At 39.5% G+C, this 22,255-nt stretch overlaps 1 protein-coding gene across 3 annotated transcripts in view; it reads right to left on the bottom strand.

Annotated features, from left to right (window-relative positions):
- LOC122554216 (phospholipid phosphatase-related protein type 5-like) overlaps window positions 1-22,255 on the bottom strand; it is a 142,867-nt gene that overhangs the window by 20,116 nt on the left and 100,496 nt on the right. For 2 of the 3 annotated variants that reach the window (XM_043698877.1, XM_043698876.1), the window contains exon 6: window positions 5,478-5,612. The exons of the other annotated variant lie outside the window; for it this stretch is intronic. In XM_043698877.1, coding sequence (XP_043554812.1) covers window positions 5,478-5,612 — 135 coding nt within the window. The remainder of the gene's footprint in view (window positions 1-5,477; window positions 5,613-22,255) is intronic. 3 annotated transcript variants of the gene reach the window in all.

Here is a 22,255-nt window from a genome sequence, read left to right on the forward strand (position 1 = left end):
GTGTGACGGGAAAGATATAAAAGAGACCTAAGGGGCAACTTTTTCATGCAGAGGGTGGTATGTGTGTGGAATGAGCTGCCAGAAGATGTGGTGGAGGCTGGTACAATTGTAACATTTAAGGGGCATTTGGATGGGTATATGAATAGGAAGGGTTTGGAGGGATATGGGCCGGGTGCTGGCAGGTGGGACTAGATTGGGTTGGGATATCTGGTCGGCATGGACGGGTTGGACCAAATGGTCTGTTTTAATGTTGTACATCTCTATGACTCTATGACTGTAATTGAAAGAAAATAGTAACTCCCAAGCTGCCTTCTTTCCTTTGTTCTGGAATTGCATATATGTTGTGGGATGACCACAGTTAGAAGCATTACAACAGATCAAGGTGTAAGATTCAAATCCCATCATAGTAGTTGGCAGAATTTAATTCAGTAAATAAATCTGATATTAGCAGTAATATCTCAGTAATAATGACCACTATCATCATTTTTTGTCAAACGTATATGGTTAACTAATGAATAAGGAAATGAAATCTGCCATCCTTAGCTAGTCTGATCTATGTGTGGCTCGAGGTCCACATCAATTTGATTAACTCTTAACTATGTTTGGGTCGGTGCTGACTGGATGGGCAGGATGGCTTGCTTTCATACTATTGGGATTCTATGACTCTATGATTTTACGCCTCCAACGGCCCAGCAACCCACTCAGTTCAAGGGAATTAGGAATGGACAATAAATGTTGGCCTTACTAGCAGTGTTCCCCTTTATTTCCTTCTGTACTGACCTCCAAGGTCTGTGTGTGGCAGTGACTTCTAGAAGCCAACGTTAATGTTGCGCATGTTGTTAACACATCGATCGCTGTGCACGGACCCTCAGAGCAGCTGTGTGCGTGCACAGCTTAGAAGCAATGTTGCTCACCCCAGTGAGGTATACCAACCAAATATCCCAACCCAATCTAGTCCCACCTGCCAGCACCCGGCCCATATCCCTCCAAACCCTTCCTATTCATAGACCCATCCAGATGCCTTTTAAACGTTGCAACTGTACTAGCCTCCACCACTTCCTCTGCCATGCCATTCCACACATGCACCACCCTCGGCATGAAAACGTTGCCCCTTAGTTCTCTTTTGCGTCTTTCCCTTCTCACCCTAAACCTATGCCCTCTAGTTCTGGACTCCTCCATCCCAGGGAAAAGACCTTGTCTATTTACCCTCTCCATGCCCCTCATGATTTTATAAATCTCTCTAAGGTCATCCCTCAGCCTCCAATGCTCCAGGGAAAACAGCCCTAGATTATTCACCCTCTCCCTATAGCTCAAATCCTCCAACCCTGGCAACATCCTTGTAAATCTTTTCTCGACAATGCAATTTTGTCAGTGTGGCTTAGAAGCCAAGTCAAATAAGAAATATGACATGATATATTTATTTTGGCAAGCTGACAATTGTATTCTCTTAAATTAATTTATTATGTAAACATGATTTTAGGCTATTCAGACATCACAGTGTAACACTAAATGTAATTTCCAACTGAAATCAACATCTCCTTTGTGCTTATTTTCATAGGCCTCCATAACAATACTCTCAATGTTTACTAAGGACTGGCTATAGAACATAGAACATACAACAGTACAGCACAGCACAGCCCTTCAACTCTCGATGTTGTGCCGACCTTTTATCCTACTCTAAGATCAAACTAACCAACATACCCTTCATTGTACTGTCATCCATATGCCAATCCAAGAGTTGTTTAAATCCCTAATGTATCTGATCTACTACCACCACTGGCCGTGCATTCCATGCACCCACCACTCTCTGTGTAAAGAACCAACCTCTGACATCACCCTTAAATCTTCCTCCAATCACCTTAAAATTATGTCCCCTTGTGATAGCTATTTCTACCCTTGGAGAAAGTCTCTGACTATTCACTCTGCCTATGCCTCTCATCATCTTGTACACCTCTAACAAGTCATCTCTCATCCTCTTCGCTCCAATGAGAAAAACCCTAGCTCCCTCAACCTTTCTTCATAAGACATGCCCTCCAGTCTAGGCAGCATCCTGGTAAATTTCCTCTGCACCCTCTCTAAAGCTTCCACATTCTTCCTATAATGAGATAACAAGAACTGAACACAATATTCCAATTGTAGTCTAAACTGGACTCTGTAGAGCTGCAGCATAACCTCACAGCTCTTAACCCAATTCCCCCTGCTAGTGAACATCCAACAACATTGAAGAATGCATTATAAAAATACCCAAAGAATTGCAGAACAAAACCAGAAATTTATGGAGGAAGTCGGCAGGTCTGGCAGCATCTATGGAAAGAAAGCAGAGTTAATATTTCGGGTTTAATGATCCTTCTTCAGAACTGTTTTTTTGAAGGCAGGAGTAAATAATGGAGATGGTAGCCAGAAAGAGCGAACATAGCATTTGAGTAGACAAAGGACTAGGTAGAGATCAGCCTGGGAAAATCACTCACTGTTAATGGGGAATATTAATAACTAACAATGGGCGACAGCCCATTAGATAAAAAGGTCTGGTGTGTGGGGGTTAGGGAAAGGACATGGGAGAATGAGTTCAAGCCGTAAAATTATTGAACTTGGCATTGATCCTGAAGACTGCTGAGTCCTCAAGCAGAAAATGAGGTGCTGTTCTTCTAGCTTGTACAGAGCTTCGCTGGAGCTTGTCTGAGACAGAGATGTTGACCAGGGAACAAGGTGGTGTGTTGAAGTGGTAGGCAACAGAAATTTCGCGGTCATTTTTATTGACAGAACATAGGTCTCCTGCAAACTGGTCACCCAATCTGTGTTTTGTGTAAAAGAGACCACATTGAGAGCGGCAAATGTAATAGACTGGATTGAGAAAAATGCAGGTGAATTGCTGCTGCAGCTGGAAGGGGTATATGGGACCTTAGATTGTGGGGAAGGAGAAAGTATATGGACAGCTGTTACCCCTTCTGTGATTGCAAGGGAAGATGGTGTGAAGGTGAAGGAATGCATTGGGAGTAAAGGCAGAATGCTGACAAGGGAGGGGAGGGAATATGCACCTGGAGGTGGCATCCCTCTGGTGGTGGCAGGAATGTCAGCTGATGATCCTTTGAATATTGATGTTGTGGAGGCTTCTAAGTAAGTACCGGGGGTGTCTGTCGGTGTTGGGGAGGGAAGAGAGGTGTTGAGGGCCGAAGTCGGGCTGAGGGCAGTGTCAACCACATATTGAGGAAAAGGTGGACATTTTGGAAATCCACTTGTCAAAATTGACATCGTCAGAACAGAGGCGATGGAGACGGAGAAACTGGGAGAATGGAATAGAGTCGACACAGGAAGCAAGGTGTGAAGATGCATAATCAAGGTAACAGGGGGAGTTGATGATTTTGTAGTGGATATCGGTGACCAGCCTAACCCCAGAAATGGAAACAGAGATATCAAGGAAGTGAAGGAGTCAGACATGGACCAGATGAAGGTGAGGGTAGGGTGGAAATTCAAAGCAAAAATTCCGGATGAGAGAGGGAAGCAGCACTGAATATTTCATCAATGTTCTGGAGAAAGTGTTCTGGAATAGGGCTGGAACAAAGAATGGTCTACACACCCCTAAAGAGACGTGTATAACTAGGGCCCATGAGGGTACCAATGGTCACACGTTTGATCTGAAGAAAGAGTGGAATTAATAGAGAAGTTGTTCAGGTTGAGGATGAGTTCGGCCAAGTGGGAGCAGGGTGATGGTGGATGGGGACAGTTCAAGCCTTTTTTCCTGGAAGAAGTGGAGAGCCCTGAGACCATCCTGATGGGAGATGGATGTGTAAAGGGATTGTATATCCGTGGTAAAGCAGAGGCAGCTAGAGCCCACAAACTGGAAATTCTGAAACTGACCTAAAGCATCAGAGGAATTGTGAATATAAGTGGGAAGGGGCTGGAAAAGGGGAGAAAGAATGGATTCGAGGTAGGAACTGATGGGTTCTGTGTGGTAGGAGCAGGCAGAAACAGTGGATTTGCCCAGACAGTACTTTTTGTGGATTTTGCGAAGGTAGACACAGGCTGAGGGACTGTGAGCTTGGAGATTGTGTGGGAGAGATCACTAGATACAATGAGAATTCTGACCTTTATGGACACAATAGACTAGTGTTCAATAGAGAGGTCATGATCTAGGGGTAGATGGGAGGAGGTGTCCAAGAGCTGGTGCTCAGCCTCACAGTGTAGAGGTCAGACAACAACAGAACCACCCTTGTCTGGTGGCAAAGTCGGGATTCAATCAGACAGCAGTTCTCAAGAAGGATCACTGAACATGAAAAGTGAACTCTGCCTTCTCTCCACAGAAACTGCCAGACCTATTCAGTGTCTCCAACATTTTTTGTATTAGAAGATTACAGAAATATATGTAGAACAGCAAAAATGGACTGCAGAGAAATATGTTTTATCAAAACTTTTGCAAACCCTGTTGAAAAGCAAATCTCCATCTGAAAGGCCTTTCCTTTTTTTAATCCATTCAGAGGATGAGGATATTATTGGCTAGGCCAGCATTATTGCCCATCCCTAATTGCCCAGAGGTAAGTTAAGAGTCAACCATGTTGCTGTAGATCTGGAGTCACCTATGGGCCAGACAAGGTAAGGATGGCAGTTTCCTTCACTAAAGGGCATTAATAAACCAGATGGGTTTTTTTTTCAACAATTGACATTAAACTCTTAATTCCAGATTTTTATTGAATCTACATTCCACTATCTGCTATAGCGGGATTCAAACTTGAGTCCCAGGCCATTACCGAGGTCTCTGGATTACTATATATGTGTTCCAATCAATTATATCACTGTCGATGAAAAACTATAAAAATGAACAAGAAGCAATGCCTTTTACATGCTGGTTTGGTGAAATAAGAATATTTTGATGTATCCAGCTGTTTACCCTGTTTAATGATATCGCTGTGGCTGGATGTCTAGAGATCCTCTTGACTTGGCACCACCAGAACATCTCCTCCCTTATTGCTCAGGGAAAGATTCTGGATAAGCTAGCTCCTGGATGAAGTGGGTGGCTCACATACAGCACTCACAAGAAGATGTCAGCATGAGGATCACAAGAAATTGCTTCTCAGACCCAATCTTAACATTTCGACTGAGTTACAGGGTGTGCCTCCAAAGGCACCTCATTCATGTTGAGGGATTTAAATTCTGGAATGCCCATAGTTCTTTCTGAATACAGTTGAATGCCACCTAACTGGAATGGCTACTCAAAGCTGAGATCTCATTCCAACTGAGGAAGGCTGATTGCAGTAGCTACTGCTGAGTATTACTGAGGGAATTGAGGTTGTGAGCACATCTAAAGTTTTCAATAATAAGACTGCTGTCCTCCAAGACTAAATTATCAATCTGATCCTGAAAAAGTAAACACCTATTTAGGCAAAGTAAGAAAGCTTACTTAAAACATACCATTGTAGAAAATCTGTTCTCTTGTAAATGCATGTTCTAATTTAATTTGAAAAATGAATCTTCTAATAACATACCTGTACAGCACTTAATTTTCCTAATGGACTTTCCACATGTGGTAGAGTAATCAAAGGGATCTCCATCACGTTGTCAGGCTGTAGTTTTTCATTTATCGTATTTCTTCCCTTAAAGTTATGTACCACACATGCAACCTTTTCACATGTAAAATAAAAAAAAGAAATGTAACAGTACAAATTGCAGCATTTGAGTTAAGAGATTAAATCTCTTAACTTTTTTTCTTACAAATACATCAACACGTTCAAATTAAAGAAGGCCACCACTAATTTTACTTTAATTGTGAAAAATTGTTTTTAACTGTCAATTATGAAAAATATTTTTGCCTGCCTGTTGAAATTGTAATAGCAATGAAACTATCTATGTTCATCATCATTACTCCTTTGAAATTGATAACAATTTGTTGAGTTGGTACATGTGCAGTTAAGCACGGAACTACAAACATTATTGCAAAAGGTACTTTGCTTTTTCAAAAGGTGCACTGTTGAAATCCCATCCTACTGCAATCGGTCAAACATTACTGAACTGTTAAGCTTTAAGCTGTTAAATTCTCATCCCTACGAAGAGCTTATGCCTTATTAATAAGTTGTAACTGAATACTGATCAATGTACTAACTCATAACTCATAACTGTCACAAAACAAACTCTTTGGCCTTGAAAAATAAATGTTATATTTGTGCAAAATGATTTTTTTAAATTTCTGTTAATAATTCCAAAACTTCTAACACTTTCAAAAGTTTATTGAAATATTTCAGTGTTTAAAATATGTGTTCCAATCAATTATATCACTGTCCATGAAAAGCTATAAAAATGAATAAGAACCAATGCCTCTTACTTGCTAGTTTGGTGCTATGAAATTATTTCAATGCATCCAACTGTTTACCCTGTTAAATGATATCACTGTGGCTGGATGTCTGGAGATCCCCTTGACTTGGTACCAAATTCAAATTAACATTGGGAAATGCCACAGAGATCATTGTAGATTGATGGTGAGGTATTCAAAGGAAGTATTTATGTAGCTGTGTAGTTGTAAACTTAACAATAGGTTCAGAAGTTATAAGGAACAGAGAAATGCAAAGTTAGAATTTGGCCCTCCTTGTATCAGTTTTACAGGCAGAGTACAAAATCAAAACAGATCTATTTTCAAAACTTTACCCCATAAACTGACCTGAAACACATACAAAATCACTTAGGACACAGATAGTGCTTAGGCATCCTTGGCAGCTGCATTGGACATGCCTTAAGTCCCTAATTCTTATTGCTTATTGCTTGATTAAGGACTCTCAGTGACTGAAGTTGGTTGGTATCTGAGCTGCTATATACAGTTCTGATGTGGTTTTTGCAGTCTAACAATTCTTGCTACTAAAATGTACATTTTTAAACAAAATGTTTTTCTTCCTATGGAACTGAGAAAAATGGGAGTGTCCCTCCCATTGCCACTGCATTCCCATGAGCTATGAAAATCCATGGCCATAAGATAAAGGAGGCTTAGAGTGGCCTCTTTCCACACTCTAGGGATTCTATGGATAAGAAAAGCCCATTCATCCCGTATATATAAATTCTATCAGCATAATGGAAACATAGAGATTACCACACTTCTCTGTATATTCAAAGTTTGCATTTATACAGTAACTGAATCAATAATTTATTCTTTAGGTATTTAAGAAGTGAATTTCTTGGCAGGTTGAATATGTGCTTTGAACAGCTTTAAATGGAGAAAAAACAATACTGTGATTGTTATTTTGACTATTGATTAATTTCAGATTCAATTAGAGGCATTGAGATTGTTTTTAATTTCGATTAAGTGATGAGACTATAACAAATTTGTATCAATAGATCACTTGCTGAATGAAATGCAAAATTGAAAGAGTGCTCGATTCAAACTTTTCTCCCTGGGCTATATTAAGGAATCATACATTTAGCTGATTTAATTCATTCATTTACTCTTCTTAAAATTTAACAGACAGGCTTATGTTTATGATATGGTTATGTTCATGCTCTAGTGACCTTTTCTGTTGTACCAATGAGCAGCAGATTACTTAACGTATGTAGTGATCAGGTTTGATGATTATGTAGATGGGCCTCTAAGGTAAGCGGCATTACTATTGTAACCTCAGTGCTCATTCTTTAGTCTTCCAGAAAGAAGTTTGGTCCTCTTCAGCTTGAAACCCCTAGTTCATAGCCATACCATTACACCAAGTATGTCAATAAAAAATGGTTTACATTTACAGGGAAGAATGACCTTATTTTGCATCAGTACTCGAAGATCCCACATGAGACCATGATGAAACATTACAAAAATGGAAAATATTGGACATACTTGGTAAATCTGGAAGCATCTGTTGATTTTCCCCACATTTTCTGATTCTGTTTCAGATTTTCATCATCCAGAGTACTTTGATCTTGTGCTAGTTTATTTTGTAACCATTTTTTAATTTGTAGTCATAATTTGTATAATGTAGAGTTTTGCATTCAAACTTACATTTCATGGTTTAAATTCCAATACATTCAATGCAAAAGAAGGGGAGTTCCAGCATTTTGACCCAGTGATAGTGAATGAATGTCAACATGGGGCCAAAAGAAAAACTTGTTTGACCTTCTGGAATCATGAAAATTGCAACACAGAAGGAGGCTTGCCAGTGCAAGATCTAACCTAAGTTAAGTAATTTAATTTCCATGTGTCCTTTTATGATTTTCCTTTTTTTAAATGCCTATCCAACTCATTTTTAATTATTTGACCATTTCCTTCAACAATCACTTGTTTTTCTCATTCGTATGCCTTTATGATCACACATGTAAGAGAAGCTCTTCTAACTTGCCTTTTTGTTCTTATGAGGTTAAGTCTTTAACCCTTGCTACTGGTTCACTAGGTAGTGAAAACAATCTTTCACAGTTTAAGTTCTTAAACCATTTTTACATCAATAATGTTAAAAATGGCAGTAGCAAACTCAGCTTTTGCAATCCTGAAAAGTCTTCCTAGCTCATATCTGAGGACTTGTACCAAAAGTAGGAGAGTTGTTCCAAAGATTAATCAAGCAACAGCCTGATAAAGGTATGCTCACAAAAGCAATGTCCTGGACATCACCATCGGCATCCCTGCGGTGAGTAATTCACCTCCCAACTCCACTACCCATGCAGCATAAATCAAGTGTGTAATGGAGTACTCTCTCCTTGCCTGTATAAGTACAGCTCCAACACTTAAAAAAGTTCAATCCCATTCAGGACACAGCAGTTGACTTGATTGGCACAGCATCTTCCACCTTCAATATTCACCTCCTCCATCACCAATGCACAGTGGCTTCCTGATGAAGGGCTTATGTCTGAAATGTCAATTATCCTGCTCCTCGGATGCTGCCTAACCTGCTGTGCTTTTCCAGCACCACACTCTCGACTCTGATCTCCAGCATCTGCAGTTATAACTTCCTCACAGTGGCTTCAGTACAAGGTTTCTACAAGATGCATCGCAGCAACTCATCAAGGTTCCTTCAACAGTGCATTCCAGGTTTGTGACCTCAATCCCATAGAAATACAATAAGGTACTACCACCTGCATTTTCCCACCAAACCACACACACATCCTAACCTTGACACTATTCCTCACTCTAAACTATATTGGTAATCTTTCACTGTTGCTGGGTCAAAATCCTGGAACTCCATTCCCAATAGTGGATGTACCAACACCACATGACCTTACCACTTTCTCAAGGGCAATTCACAATTAGGAATAGCTAATAAACGTTGACGTAGACTGTGATGCCCACTTCCCATGAATTGATTTTTGAAGATCCTCCTATACTTATTTGTTCAAATAAGAAAATCGCCGTTATTATCAAGCTCGTGACTCTTATACCTATATGCAAATGATTGATATTACTGGAAAACAAAAGAAGTTCATTGTGGATTCTGCCAATTCAAAAAATCTATTTGCCCCTACTGAGATCTTCACCACGTGTTTAATAGCATTCCACTTTTTTATGTTATTCTTGATTTTAATGCAATGTTCTGAATATTTATTTCTCACAATTATTTTTTAAATCCTCCTCTGATTTAACTATAGCATAACATTCCCCTTTCTCTGTAAACTCACAGAAACAAACTCCATGGATTTGATTTGGCTCACACAAGACATGATAAAGGCTTTGCCCTAAAAGTGGAGATGGCTTCGTCTGAATGACAAGGGTCATTCTTTCGATATTTGTGATGGTTACTAGATTCAATAGGTGTATGGTTGTATTTAGGCAACAGGTACAAACTGGATATGTATTTGTAATGGTAATCCCAGTTAAATCCTATTTGCACACACAGAACATAATCAATCTCTATGGAAAAGTGGTAAGCTTAAAATTAAATAACATCATGAAAATTTTATAGATGCAAAATAATTGCTGAAACTTCAGTGTAACTGATGATTTGCACACAACTATTCCACATCAGATCTACTGATAAAAGGGCATTGAAACAAGAATAGGTTATTCAGATCAATGAGCCTGCATGAGCATTCAATTCAATCATTGGGTGTAATTTTGCCAACCCCTGAACAATGTCGGCAATGGCCAGTCAGTTCGGAAAATGAGACAAGATTTAAAAAAAGATAATTTTGATGTCAAGAGAAATAAAAGCTAAATTTTCCTTGGTGAGAACAAGACTCTCGCCAAGGAGGGGCAAGAAGTATATTTTTATGCATCTACATATCACTGTTACCTTTTCTCACCTCATTTATCCGCAGCTTCCTATTCTGCCACATGGTGGAAAGAAACGACACTTCTTCAGATGAAAGTCAGAGGTGGGTATCTGGCGATTTCTATCTTGGACAGCCAGCACTAGATTGCCTGCACCCTGTGTCCATGGGTTTGGCATGGGATATGCACTACCCTACCATATCATCATAGAGACAAAAAAACTGACAATGCTGGATTACAAGGTAGACAAGCAGGAGGTTGGGAGAACACAGCAAGCCAGGCAGCATCAAGAGGTGGAGAAGTAAATAAATGGGATGGAGGGGGCAGGATGGTGAGGTGAGGATAGGTGAATACAGGTAGAGGATGCGACCTGGTTGGTCAAACAACCCCCACCATCCCCTTTCTCAAATCCAAGAGGACTGTTGTCAGTCAGAGGGCACTGGTACAATAAGTGAAGGAGGTCAACCAATCTCAGTTGAGTGGGATGAACACCTTCACTTGGGCCATTCAGAGTTGGAGTTCTGCATTATTACCGTCTATTGTCAGACCTGCAGGTCCAATTCCACCAGTCCAATTATTTAATTCACTTGATCACTGGTCTCAGCACAGTTCCAGTGAATTCCATCCCACTGGAACAGCTACCTCCTATCCCAATAGAGTTGTCATTGCCACATGAGCCAAAGCCTATTCCTCCCATCCAAACTTCATGCCATTCATTTATATCCTTGGCCTTTTTTAATTCTAGCTGAAAATGTGTTGATGGAAAAGCGCAGCAGTTCAGGCAGCATCCAAGGAGCAGGAGAATCAACGTTTCGGGCATGAGCCCTTCTTGAGGAATGAAGAAGGGCTCATGCCCTAAACGTCGATTCTCCTGCTCCTTGGATGCTGCCTGACCTACTGCGCTTTTCCAGCAACACATTTTCTGCTCTGATCTCCAGCATCTGCAGTCCTCACTTTCTCCTTTTTTAATTCTATGCTAGTTTTCCGGTAGCAAGGGTAATCATCCTGAGATTACTACTTTGAAGGTGTTGCTGTTTAATTTAGCTGCTAACTGTTCAAATTCATTCAGCAGAACCTCATTTCTCTTCCTATCTATGTCATTGGTACCAACGTGAATGACAACAACTGTGTATCACTCCAAGTTCCTCTCTAACGCTGAGAAGATAATCTTGGCATGAGGCAGGCAGTCCTTAAGGAGTCACTTTCATTGCTGCAGAGAACAGTATTTACCTCCCTTTTCATACTACCCCCTAACACTACTATGTTCTTGACCGCCCTACCACGGCTATGTTCTTGACTGGTTCCAAAATGCCAGGATCAGTTCACTCGTCCTCCCAAGAGTTCCCACTCTCATCCACACAGCTTGCAATGACCTCATAACTATCGGACACTTGCAGGGACTGAGACAGTGATCCATTAAAGGGGTGCATGTATTGCTATATAACACTATACTATGTCACTTCACTCCTGCATCTTGTACCAGCAACCACATGATATGTGCTACAGCCAAATATAGTCTTCTGACATTTCAGTGAATCATGAACAAATACAATAAAGAAGTTCCAGTAATGAAATTAAAATTTCCAATGCTTTTATTTAATTGATTATAATTAATTTTGGTAAATGTCAATAAGTGAAAGATTTTTCAAATAAAATACTTAAGAAATGCATTATGTCAGGCAGGATTCAAGCATTGCTCCCAGGATTGTTGGATATTTGAGGTTTGAGGTAAGGGGAGAATGTAACATTTAAATAAATTTATTTATTGTCTTAGTCTGTTTCATTATGGATTTTGGTAAATTAGTCATTAAGAAACATGCAAATAAGCCAAGTTATTAAATGGTGTTTTCACATGATTACAAGTGCTCTGCGCTGTAGCACTCAAAAGGCATAGGCTGTGTCTGGAGATTACTCTGTCAAGTATATATTATATGAGTTATAACTTAAACAGAATCCACAAACCTTATTTAGAACATAGAAAAGTACAGCACAGAACAGGCCCTTTGGCCCACAATGTTGTGCCGAGGTTTAATCCTAATGTAAAATATAGTAACAACCTATGCATCCCTCAACTCACTGCTATCCATGTGTATGTCCAATAGTCACTTAAATGTCCTCAATGACTCTGCTTCCACCACCACAACTGGCAACGCATTCCATGCATTCACAACTCTCTGCATAAAGAATCTACCTCTGACTTCTCCAAACACTGGTTATTGACTTTATTTATTCCACTCATTTAGATAACACAAGGATATTAGTACATGGTATGCAGTTGGACCACTTTTTTCTTTGAAAAAATGATAAGAAAGAAACCAGTCTTACAAATTTAAATGCCAAAAGGAAACAGCAACAAACAAAATCCAGCAACTATTGAGAATGTCCCATAGGTCGGAACATTGAATAAGATTTCTTCACAAACTATGAGGTGGTCAGGTTCCCGCAGCAGTGAGCTGAATCAAATTTGCCCTGCCTAAAGTCTGTTTCAAATGTGAATGGTCCTTGGCAATCAGCTCCATGATGAGCAACAGAAAGTATGCCAAAATTCAAATGATGAAGAGGGAAGTGCTCTGTATTTAGGAACAATGCAGAATCAACCGAATGAACCCTAAAAGATACATCAATCCAAAACAAGAGAGGAAGGAACATTAAATACCATGCTGAAAGTACAAAAGGAACATGTAAGTTAAATATAAAGTGAAGAGACAAACAAACATTAAGAGGATGGATACTTCATCCCTCATCATGAACTGGAATGCCACAGATTTCCTAACTGAGTCGACATCTTTTTTAAACAGAGGATGCAGCAATGTTCCATTGACGAGCAATTGCAGAACTGGTTAAACAAATTCTGAAGATACTGAAAGCAGTTCTTAAATAAAAAAGGATTGCATAGAGTCAATACCTTGAGCTCATCTGAAGAGGACCCAGAAATATCCCACAAATTTCTGGAAAATCCTAGAAGCCCAGTAGCAAGTAAGTATCAGCTTTGAGTTCATCATTTTGAATTGACATTCTACAGACAAACGCTACAGGAAACAATAGATCAATTTGTCAGTAGAAACTGTAATAAGGACATCAAATGTCATTTATCAGAGGCTGGGCTGTCAGTTTGGACAATGGAGTTGGTGATTAGTTTATCAGCTATTGAAGTATTCTAAAAAGGCCTTTTGGAAGAAAAGAAAGATCATAGTATTCATTCAGTGGTAGCAAAAGGCAGAAACTATGAAGCCATTGCAGCTGGACTATAACACCAATGAGCATTAGATGCAGCAAACTGTACAGACATGGTAGTCAGGACACTAAAAGAAATCACGTTGCATGTAGTTCATCACAACCACTAAAAAGCTAATCTGTATTTCAAGATCGGTGCAAGCCACATAATGCAAGAGGATTCTGGGCTGTCCGATTCAATCGATCTGTCTCCAAAAACGCTACCGGAGATTACATAGAAGAACAATGAAACAAAGTACAGGTGTTGCCTTTTGGCAATAGCTGTAAAAAATATGTCACAGAGTTGCATAATTATAAGTCAATACACAAAATTCACAGCAAACCAGATTTGAATCAAATTCCATCAAGAATGAATAATTTTCCAACCAGAGGACAAATAGGCCTTCCACTTTGTGCATGTAACACATTGTATGGACAAAGTCAACAAATTAGAAACCTTTACCACAATCAAAATTATTTGTTCAAAGAAAACTAGCAAACACAAATTCAAAACCAAGATTGACACGCGAGCTAATGCAAATATCCTCTCTGTCTAACTTCTGAATTATGTGTACTGAAATTGTTGGTCAATCACACCACTTGGTAGTGGCACCAAAGTTCTCTGCCTTATTGTCATAATTGCAACAAGGACATTTGGCCATAGATTAGATAAGATGATGGGCATGTCATATGGCCTATTAACCAGATCTTAATTAAAAAGTGCATGAAAATGTGCAAAGAATGCCAGAGTTAACAGCCACAGCAACATAGAGAATCTCTACACCTGTACAAGATTCTGTCTGTTCCTTGGTCCAAAATAGCCATGAATGGAGACAGCTTCTGCTTTGTCTCTGATTATTTCCCCACACTTCCAGTCGTCAGAGAGGTCAAGGATACTTTACTTAAAATAGTGGACTATGGGTGTTAGTTATTTTTGCTTTAAAAAGATTAACAATGGCCAAAGAGTCCTTTTTGGAATTGTGATCTAATCCACAAGTGTGAGAGAACAGATCACTGCAAGTCCCCTGGGAGTTAGTGAAAGATTATTTATAATGCATGGTTATTCAGGGAGCAAACCTTGAAGGAATTAGTTTATTTTTGGTTTACAATAATCAATGTTTGAGTTTTAATTTTTAAAAAATCCTAGAGATTGAAAGCTTTTAGGGCTGTTTTGGAAAAGACCTGACTGAGTTGAGAAGGAAATTTCTCTTCAAGAAAGGAATATAGAACAGTTCAAACACAGCTCAGTTACCTTGGTATTGAAGTTTAACTTGTGGAACTTACATACCATGGATGTTTGGTTAGAAATCAGCAGATTATTAAAAGATTGGAAAAGTCTAAACTTTGATTATTCATGTTAGAAGATGTTCACAGTTCAGAGGAAAAAATTAAAGAGAAGCAATTAACCCAAAGTTTTGATATGGAAGAATAATTTCTCTAGATTTGACAAACTGTAAACTAATAGTGTTAGAGAATAGATGAGACTTTTCTTTGCTGTTTTCTTTAAAAAATCTTTCCAACTATGTTCTATATTTAGATGGCTTGGTTTGTTTATCTTCTTTTGTGCAATAAAATTCTGTTTTGTTAAAAAAATTATGTAGCCTGTGTGCCTATATTTCAGTGAATACATCAGCTAGGATTACAAAATCTGAAAAATACCCTTCAAATTACTGCTATCTTTAAATTGAGTAATAAATGCCAACTTGTCTAGATTTCAGCTGGAGATCACTGCTCAGATTCTTGGATTTAAGTATTCACACTCACTGCACAGTCTCCAAGTGTCAATTTAGGTAAGTTACTTTTTACATCTGCTTAGCCTCCTGTATTTGTGCAAACTTTGAATTCCCGTAAGGTAAGTCAGCCATTGTTGGCTAGGGAACTAGTACAACCTAGTAATTGGAGTGCTAAGAACTGAGGCTGTGGCCATTGGTGATGCTGAGACTATGTCTCAACATATTACCTAAGTTGAGACATAGTCCTCTCGCTGTCTCTCCCCATCTCTCCCTTGTCTCATTCTGCTTTATTATCGAAAGCTGTGCATGGTATAAAGATGAGACTCTTGCTTCCCCCAAAACAATCCTACATTCCTACCTTTCTCCTTCTCATCAGAGGGTCCAGGGACCTGGGTTCAATTCCAGTCTAGGGCAACTGGGTCTGTGTGAGTTTGCACATTCTCCTTGTGTCTGCGTGGGTTCTGTCTGGGTGCTCTGGTTTCGTCCCACAATACAAAGATGTGCAGGTCAGATGAATTGGCCATGCTAAATTGCCCACAGTGTTCAGGGATGTGTAGGTTAGGTGCATTAGTCAAGGGTAAATATAGGATAACAGAGTAGGGGAATAGGTGTGGGTGGGTTACTCTTCAGATGGTCAGTGTAGACTTGTGGGACTGAAAGGCCTATGTCCACATGTAGGGCTTCTATGATTCTATGATTCTAGATGTCCAAGAATTGTAACCTGACCAGGCAGTACCGATAGACTAAGACCTGGAAAAGTAGGGAGTAACTGATGAACAAAAAAACCTGAACACTAGTTCTCACATTCACACTCACCCTCTCAAGTATTAACAAGGTACAGACATGATTAAAGCTTAAAAAGAGTCTGCACATAATAAGACATGGATGAGTGACTTGCAGCCAGGGGAGGCAATGAATGTAGCATTGATGGCAGTTTGCTGAAAGGGTGTAGTTGCTGCAGAGGATGAGGATTTCAATATGGCAATACACAGAAGAAGACTGATAAATGCAAGGTACCTTGGTGGCTCTGCCAGAAAACCCATTGTCAATATTAAGAAACATGGAAGATTCCAGCAGTAACCTGGCACAAGATATTTTGCAGAGCTTGAACTCATCTGGTCCAATGTCAAAGTTCTGACTAATTCCATAACAACACTTGTCCACTTATGAGTGCCAGTCTGCCTGTAACTCTGCCATCATGCTTCTCTCTGGCTAATCATATTTTTCAATCACTTCACCTACTTCAATGATATTACACATTCATTTTCTACACTCGAGGGAAAACACCCTTAGACAATGCAACCTGAATTTATAATTTAACCTCTAATCTCCAAAAATATTCTACGTTTAAAACATATCTTTCGTGAGGTGTGGTCATAGAAAGAAATATACACTAAGCCTATGGAAAAAAAATTGAATTCCTCAAGTAGATATTAAATTTCATAAATAAACAGCTATAATTTCAAGAACAGCAGCAAGACTGATTACATTATTAAAACCTCTTAACATTATCAATCACCCCAGGAATTGACTGTACCAGCAGATCTGAGTAGTCATGAGGTTTGGGAACTCAGCAAGAATTCATGACCATTGGCTCTGACCTCCATAATCATGAAGTACTTCGAAAGGCTGGTCATAGCCCACATCATCTCTGCCTCCTAGCCTGCCTCCATCCCCTGCAATTCACCTACTAATGTTACAGGTCCACAGCAGACCCTATATCCCTAGCCCTGCGCTCATCCCTGGAACATCTGGACAGCAAGGACACCTATGTCAGATCCTGTTGATTGACTACAGCTCCTCCTTCAACACCATTATCCCCTCCAGACTGATCTCAAAATTCTGTGACCTTGGTCTCAGCTCTGCCCTTTGCAACTGGATCCTCAGCTTCCTGACCCATAGACCGAAACCAGTGTCCAGTGAATGTAGACGACTGCACCTCCTCCATGATAACCCTCAACACTGGAGTCCCCCAAGGATGCATTCTGAACCCCCTAATGTATTCCCTGAACACCCATGACTGTGTAGTCAAATTCCGAAAGAACAGTATGTACATGTTTGCTGATGACACCACTCTAGTAGGATACTGGGTTAGAATACAGAGGTAGATAGAGAGGTGGGGGATGTGGTGCAATGATAACAGCACCTCTCTCAATGCCGGCCAAACAAAAGAACTGATCATTGACTTCAGAAAGAAAGACAGACAACAACTCCCCCTCCCCCCCAAACGGAATGGAGGTTGAGAGGGTTGGGAGCATCACGTTTCTGTGAGTGACCATAACTGACAACCTATCCTCGACTTCCCAAGTAGATGCGATGGTAAAGAAGGCGCAACAATGCCTCTTCTTTAGGAGCGTAGAAAATTCAGCATTTCCATAAGGACCCTCACCAGCCTTTACAGGTGCACCATTGGAAGCATACTATCTGACTGCATAACAGTCTGGTATGGCAACTACTCAGCCCAGGACCATAAGAAACTACAGAAGGCTGTGCGCACAGCACAGACCATCACGGAAGCCAACCTTCCAGCTTTGGACTGCCGCAGGAAAGCTGCCAACATCATCAAAGACCCCTTCCATCCTGGTGACGCCTTCTTACAACCTTTTCTGTCAGGTAGAAGATACGGAAGCTTGAAAATATGCACCAACAGGTTCAAGAATAGCTTCTTCCCTGCTGTTCTGAGGCTGATAAATGAACTCTGTAACTTCAAACTGTGTTGATTGTGCTTTGCGCACTTCTGAGCACTGTAACCTGTATGCCTCAGTCTGTCTCAGCACCCCATGATCTGTATGTCCTTGCTTACTATGATCTGCCTGTACTGCTCGCATGTATTTAGTTACGTGTGATAACAACAAATCCGATCAAATTCATAGTAACCACAGTTTTCAAAGCATTAGAATTCAGCTGTAATCCCCCAGAAAGAACAAACAGTGATTTTTTTTCTCTTTCAAAGCAAACTGTGTTATCCAACAGAATGGAGCGTTTGATGATCCTTCCTATACCTTCACCAGTAAGACATTTTTTTCAAAGAAAAATGATATTTGGATATTGTATCTCAGTCTAAAACATGATTGGAGTGTTTGTCAACACATTTTTCTTGTCTTGAATGAATTATGGTGTTTTTTCTCTTTGCCAAAAGTAATGCAATGCAAGTCAACATTTAAACAATGGTGATCAATAAATTGATTACACTACCATGTGGAACAGAGTCCTATGACTATTTACTACATTAAAACAGATCTAATTTATGATATATTATCTAATAGTGACATAAAAGGGGTTGAAATACGTGACTGTCAGAATGTCCAGATTCCTTTGCAGGCTTCCACCAGTGGTCACAAAATTCTCCAAAGGAGAGATTTTTGTTTGAATTTCTTGAAGCTGCACCAGCTCAAGAGAATAACTTGGGGATGAAAACTCATAATGGAAACCCTGGTTTTAGAAGAAGTGCATGTGTGGTTTGCACCCAGGGCTTTCCTGACCCAAAAAAAGATCAGATGGAAATGCAGTTGGGTTGGGAAGGCAAAGGAGAAGTGTTTTCTCACAAAAGCAAACTAAGTTCAGTGTTTCATGAGGTGATCCCTTCTCCTCCAGAAGAAAAGAAATTATCTTCATGACAGCGCTAAAATCCTAATCAAATTTAACAGTAGCACAGTGCATCCAGGTTAAGTCCAGTGAGCATAATAGAGTTTAGAAATGGAGAAGATATGTTCCTTTTTTATAGTAGTCATTGTTGTACTAGATAAGATTTTAATGATCCAGCCTTTAAATGAATGATTGTGGGTTAGTGGATGGTTTGATGAGTATCAATGCGTGAGTGGATCAATGAGTAGGTCAGTGAGGGTGGGTAAGGCAGGTGATGTGGGAGAGGTGGGTGAGTGGGTAAGTGGGTAGTTGCGTCCATTTGAATCAGTCAGGTTGGCAATCAGTCAAGTCAGGTGGAGTGTGTTCAGGGGAGTTGTTGGTTAAGGAGCTACTCAATCGTTAAATCAGATGTTGAACTGCCTAACATTTCTGAGGTAGGTATATAGGTAAATCCCAACTACCCTGTCCAGGTTTCCATCCTCAGCTTAGTGCTAAAGATATTCGCAAGGGATCCCAGGCTGAAGGGTATCAGCCCATTCCTTGTTTAAATATCCTGGGAAATTTCCAAGTATGTCTGTGTGGTAAGGTTTTGGAGGATCCTGAGGCACATCTCCCCGCATACGTCCCATCTGAGCCAATCCAGAGAGTGAAGATTTGGGCGTGTTAAAAATGTCCTAAAGCGTTAACACACACGTAATGAAAAGTTTGACAAGGAATCATTGTTGGAGGAAGAGGATAGAAATCTTTACTAAAGACAGCTTGGCTATGAGTAAATGGATTAGAATGAAACCAATGAGGAGGACAAATGTTTGAGATGAATGGTGTAGCCAACCGTGTTGAAAACTATAGAGATTGAAGGCAAGGAGGAATAACACTCTAGGTCACAGATGCTTTAATTAGGGTTATTTCGGATTATATAAAGGGCAGAAAGCTAAGTTGAAAGAATTCAAACCTGGAAGTATGAAAGCGATGTGTTTGCAGTTGTGAATTAAAGTACTCAAGAAACTTGGAAAGGATGGTTAGAGTTAGTGAGGTAGTTCATTGATCAGGGAGGTTAATAGTGTTTGCTTTTATTGAGGAGCAGGGCCATAGCAGCAGTTTTGGTTGGGCCAAGCAGAGTTGCATTGTTCGGAGCATGAACAAGACTATGCCAATGAGATGAACTGGGGATGTCTGAGAGGGAGACACATGGGAAATCTACTCAACACCTTATCTAACAATCAATAAGAAAAACATAATGCATTAGCAATTATTTCTTCAAGTCTACTCCAATAATTCTATGGTTCAGTTCATTGGGCCTCTTATTTGTGTAATAAATGTTTCTACAATTTGAGATATATTATTTTAAATAACCTATTTGGCTTTACAAATTCAGACATTAATTCAAAATTATGAAACCATTTAACCATATTTAAAAATGTCTAATTTATACATTTAATTGTATAAAATGCTAATATAAGCAAGTATTGGTCCATTCAAAATATTTCAAATATTTTTATTCATTTTATCTCATGAAGTCTGATGATATCATTATAGCTAAAAATAGTTTTTTTTTCTAATGAATGCATTTGGTGTATAATGCTGCTAGCTCAGTAGATTCTAAAAACATTGAATTACATTTTGTCTTTCATAGAAATTCAACAGGGACACAAATCTGTTCTCCCAGTGTTGAAAAACCATGCAATGTGGGCAGATAGCGGTGGATTTGGGGTAGAATCCAGGTCTGACAACGGGTGCATTAAAATGACGCAAATAGACAGGTGTGTTACAATTCCACAAATGTGAATGAAATACTTGAAAGAGCATATTTCCCACAGTTTGAGCCATAGTGTATATTGATTGCCAGAGGCACCATGCAGCTTTGGCACACAATGCTACAAAGACTATTGTGGGATGGATGAGGAGAGGCACTTAAAATTAAAATGACAGACAACGGTCAGGAAATTTCTTGGAGCTGATGTTCCTTGGCAAAGTTGGAACAGCTCTGAGAATGTCTTATTAATTTTTTCCCCCAAAATTGATCCTGCTTTATTAGCTGCAAATTTGTCTTTATCAAAAACAATAGCATCCTTCAGCTTTTAGTTACAAATGTATCTCGCACTTATGTTGCAGCTAATAACTATGAATCTGTGCCTCCTACACAAGAGATGGGAGCCACACAATGGTATTGTAAATGGCATAAGTTCTTGCCTAATTTATGGAAATATCTTTGACCTCTGGTGGGATGGTTTGTCCCACTAATACAATCATTAGGTGGGTGTCAAGTCTGCTCTGCCATAATAATAGCAGCAGAGTGGGCTAAGGAAAAACATGAGGTCAGCATTAAATGCAAAAATTAGTGCTGCCATTTGTTTTACTCACTATTGCTTCCTTAGATTTATTTGTTTAATATGAAGTCAACATCAGTATTAATGTGTTTTCCAAACTGCACCTGGCAGAGATTATACAATCTTGCAATTATTTATATTAGAGACAATGAAATCAAATTGATTCTCAAGAAGTAGGGACAATTTTACCAATAATTTAATAATAATATTTATCTGTTATGTTAAAGAATGAAATTATGCTTCTTAACATACTACAGTGCAATTTATATTAACAGATTTATGCTGTAAAGCTGAATAGTAATGGAGAGTCATTCTTTTTATTTGATTTGTTGAAGTATAGTGAGGATAAGTTAGTAAAGGTAACTCTAGTCTTACCAGACCATAGGGCTGCTCCTTCATTAGAGAGAGCAACAACAGATGCTGGTTTAACCTGAGAGTCACCACACCTTAGGTAAGGGGAGAGGTTGAGAAGAAAATTCCTTCAGAATAATCCCAACCAGTGTGGGAATTGAACCCATGCTGTTGGCATTACTCTGTGGCTGCTACATGACCTCCACAAATGACTTTTTATTTGGAAATTTATATGGGATCATTTAATGTCAATATTACTTGGTAAAAGGGGAAAATGCATGCAGTTCGAGCACTTTGCTCCACATCGCGATCATGCACATAGTCCCCAATATTTGAAGAATAACAACTCTTCAAGAGAACAAATATTCTCTCACAGCCATGTTTAGTACTTATGGTGGAAGAGAAAAATTTAAATTCTTCCTCATTTCTTAACCAATCAACACTAAAATCTATAAAGTGAAAAAAAATCATTCACATACAAATATTTTCATAGCAGTGATACCTATAAACTCTTTGTAAGAGTGAAAGCAGAGCAATCTTTGAGTCACAAAGCAAGTCAGAGACCACTTTTATCAGGAAGATCTAATACACATATAGACGATCATGTAAATTTGCATCAGTACTTCATCATTGTTTAAACACCTGATTATTTATTGTTTCCACTTGTTTTCAGAACTTGGCTGAAAATGTGTTGCTGGAAAAGCGCAGCAGGTCAGGCAGCATCCAAGGAGCAGGAGAATCGACGTTTCGGGCATAATCCCTTCTTCAGGAATGAGGAAAGTGTGTCCAGCAGGCTAAGATAAAAGGTAGGGAGGAGGGACTTGGGGGAGGGGCTTTGGAAATGTGATAGGTGGAGGGAGGTCAAGGTGAGGGTGATAGGCCGGAGTGGGGTG

Source organism: Chiloscyllium plagiosum, chromosome 11 (assembly GCF_004010195.1).
Source record: "Chiloscyllium plagiosum isolate BGI_BamShark_2017 chromosome 11, ASM401019v2, whole genome shotgun sequence".
NCBI lineage: Eukaryota > Metazoa > Chordata > Chondrichthyes > Orectolobiformes > Hemiscylliidae > Chiloscyllium > Chiloscyllium plagiosum.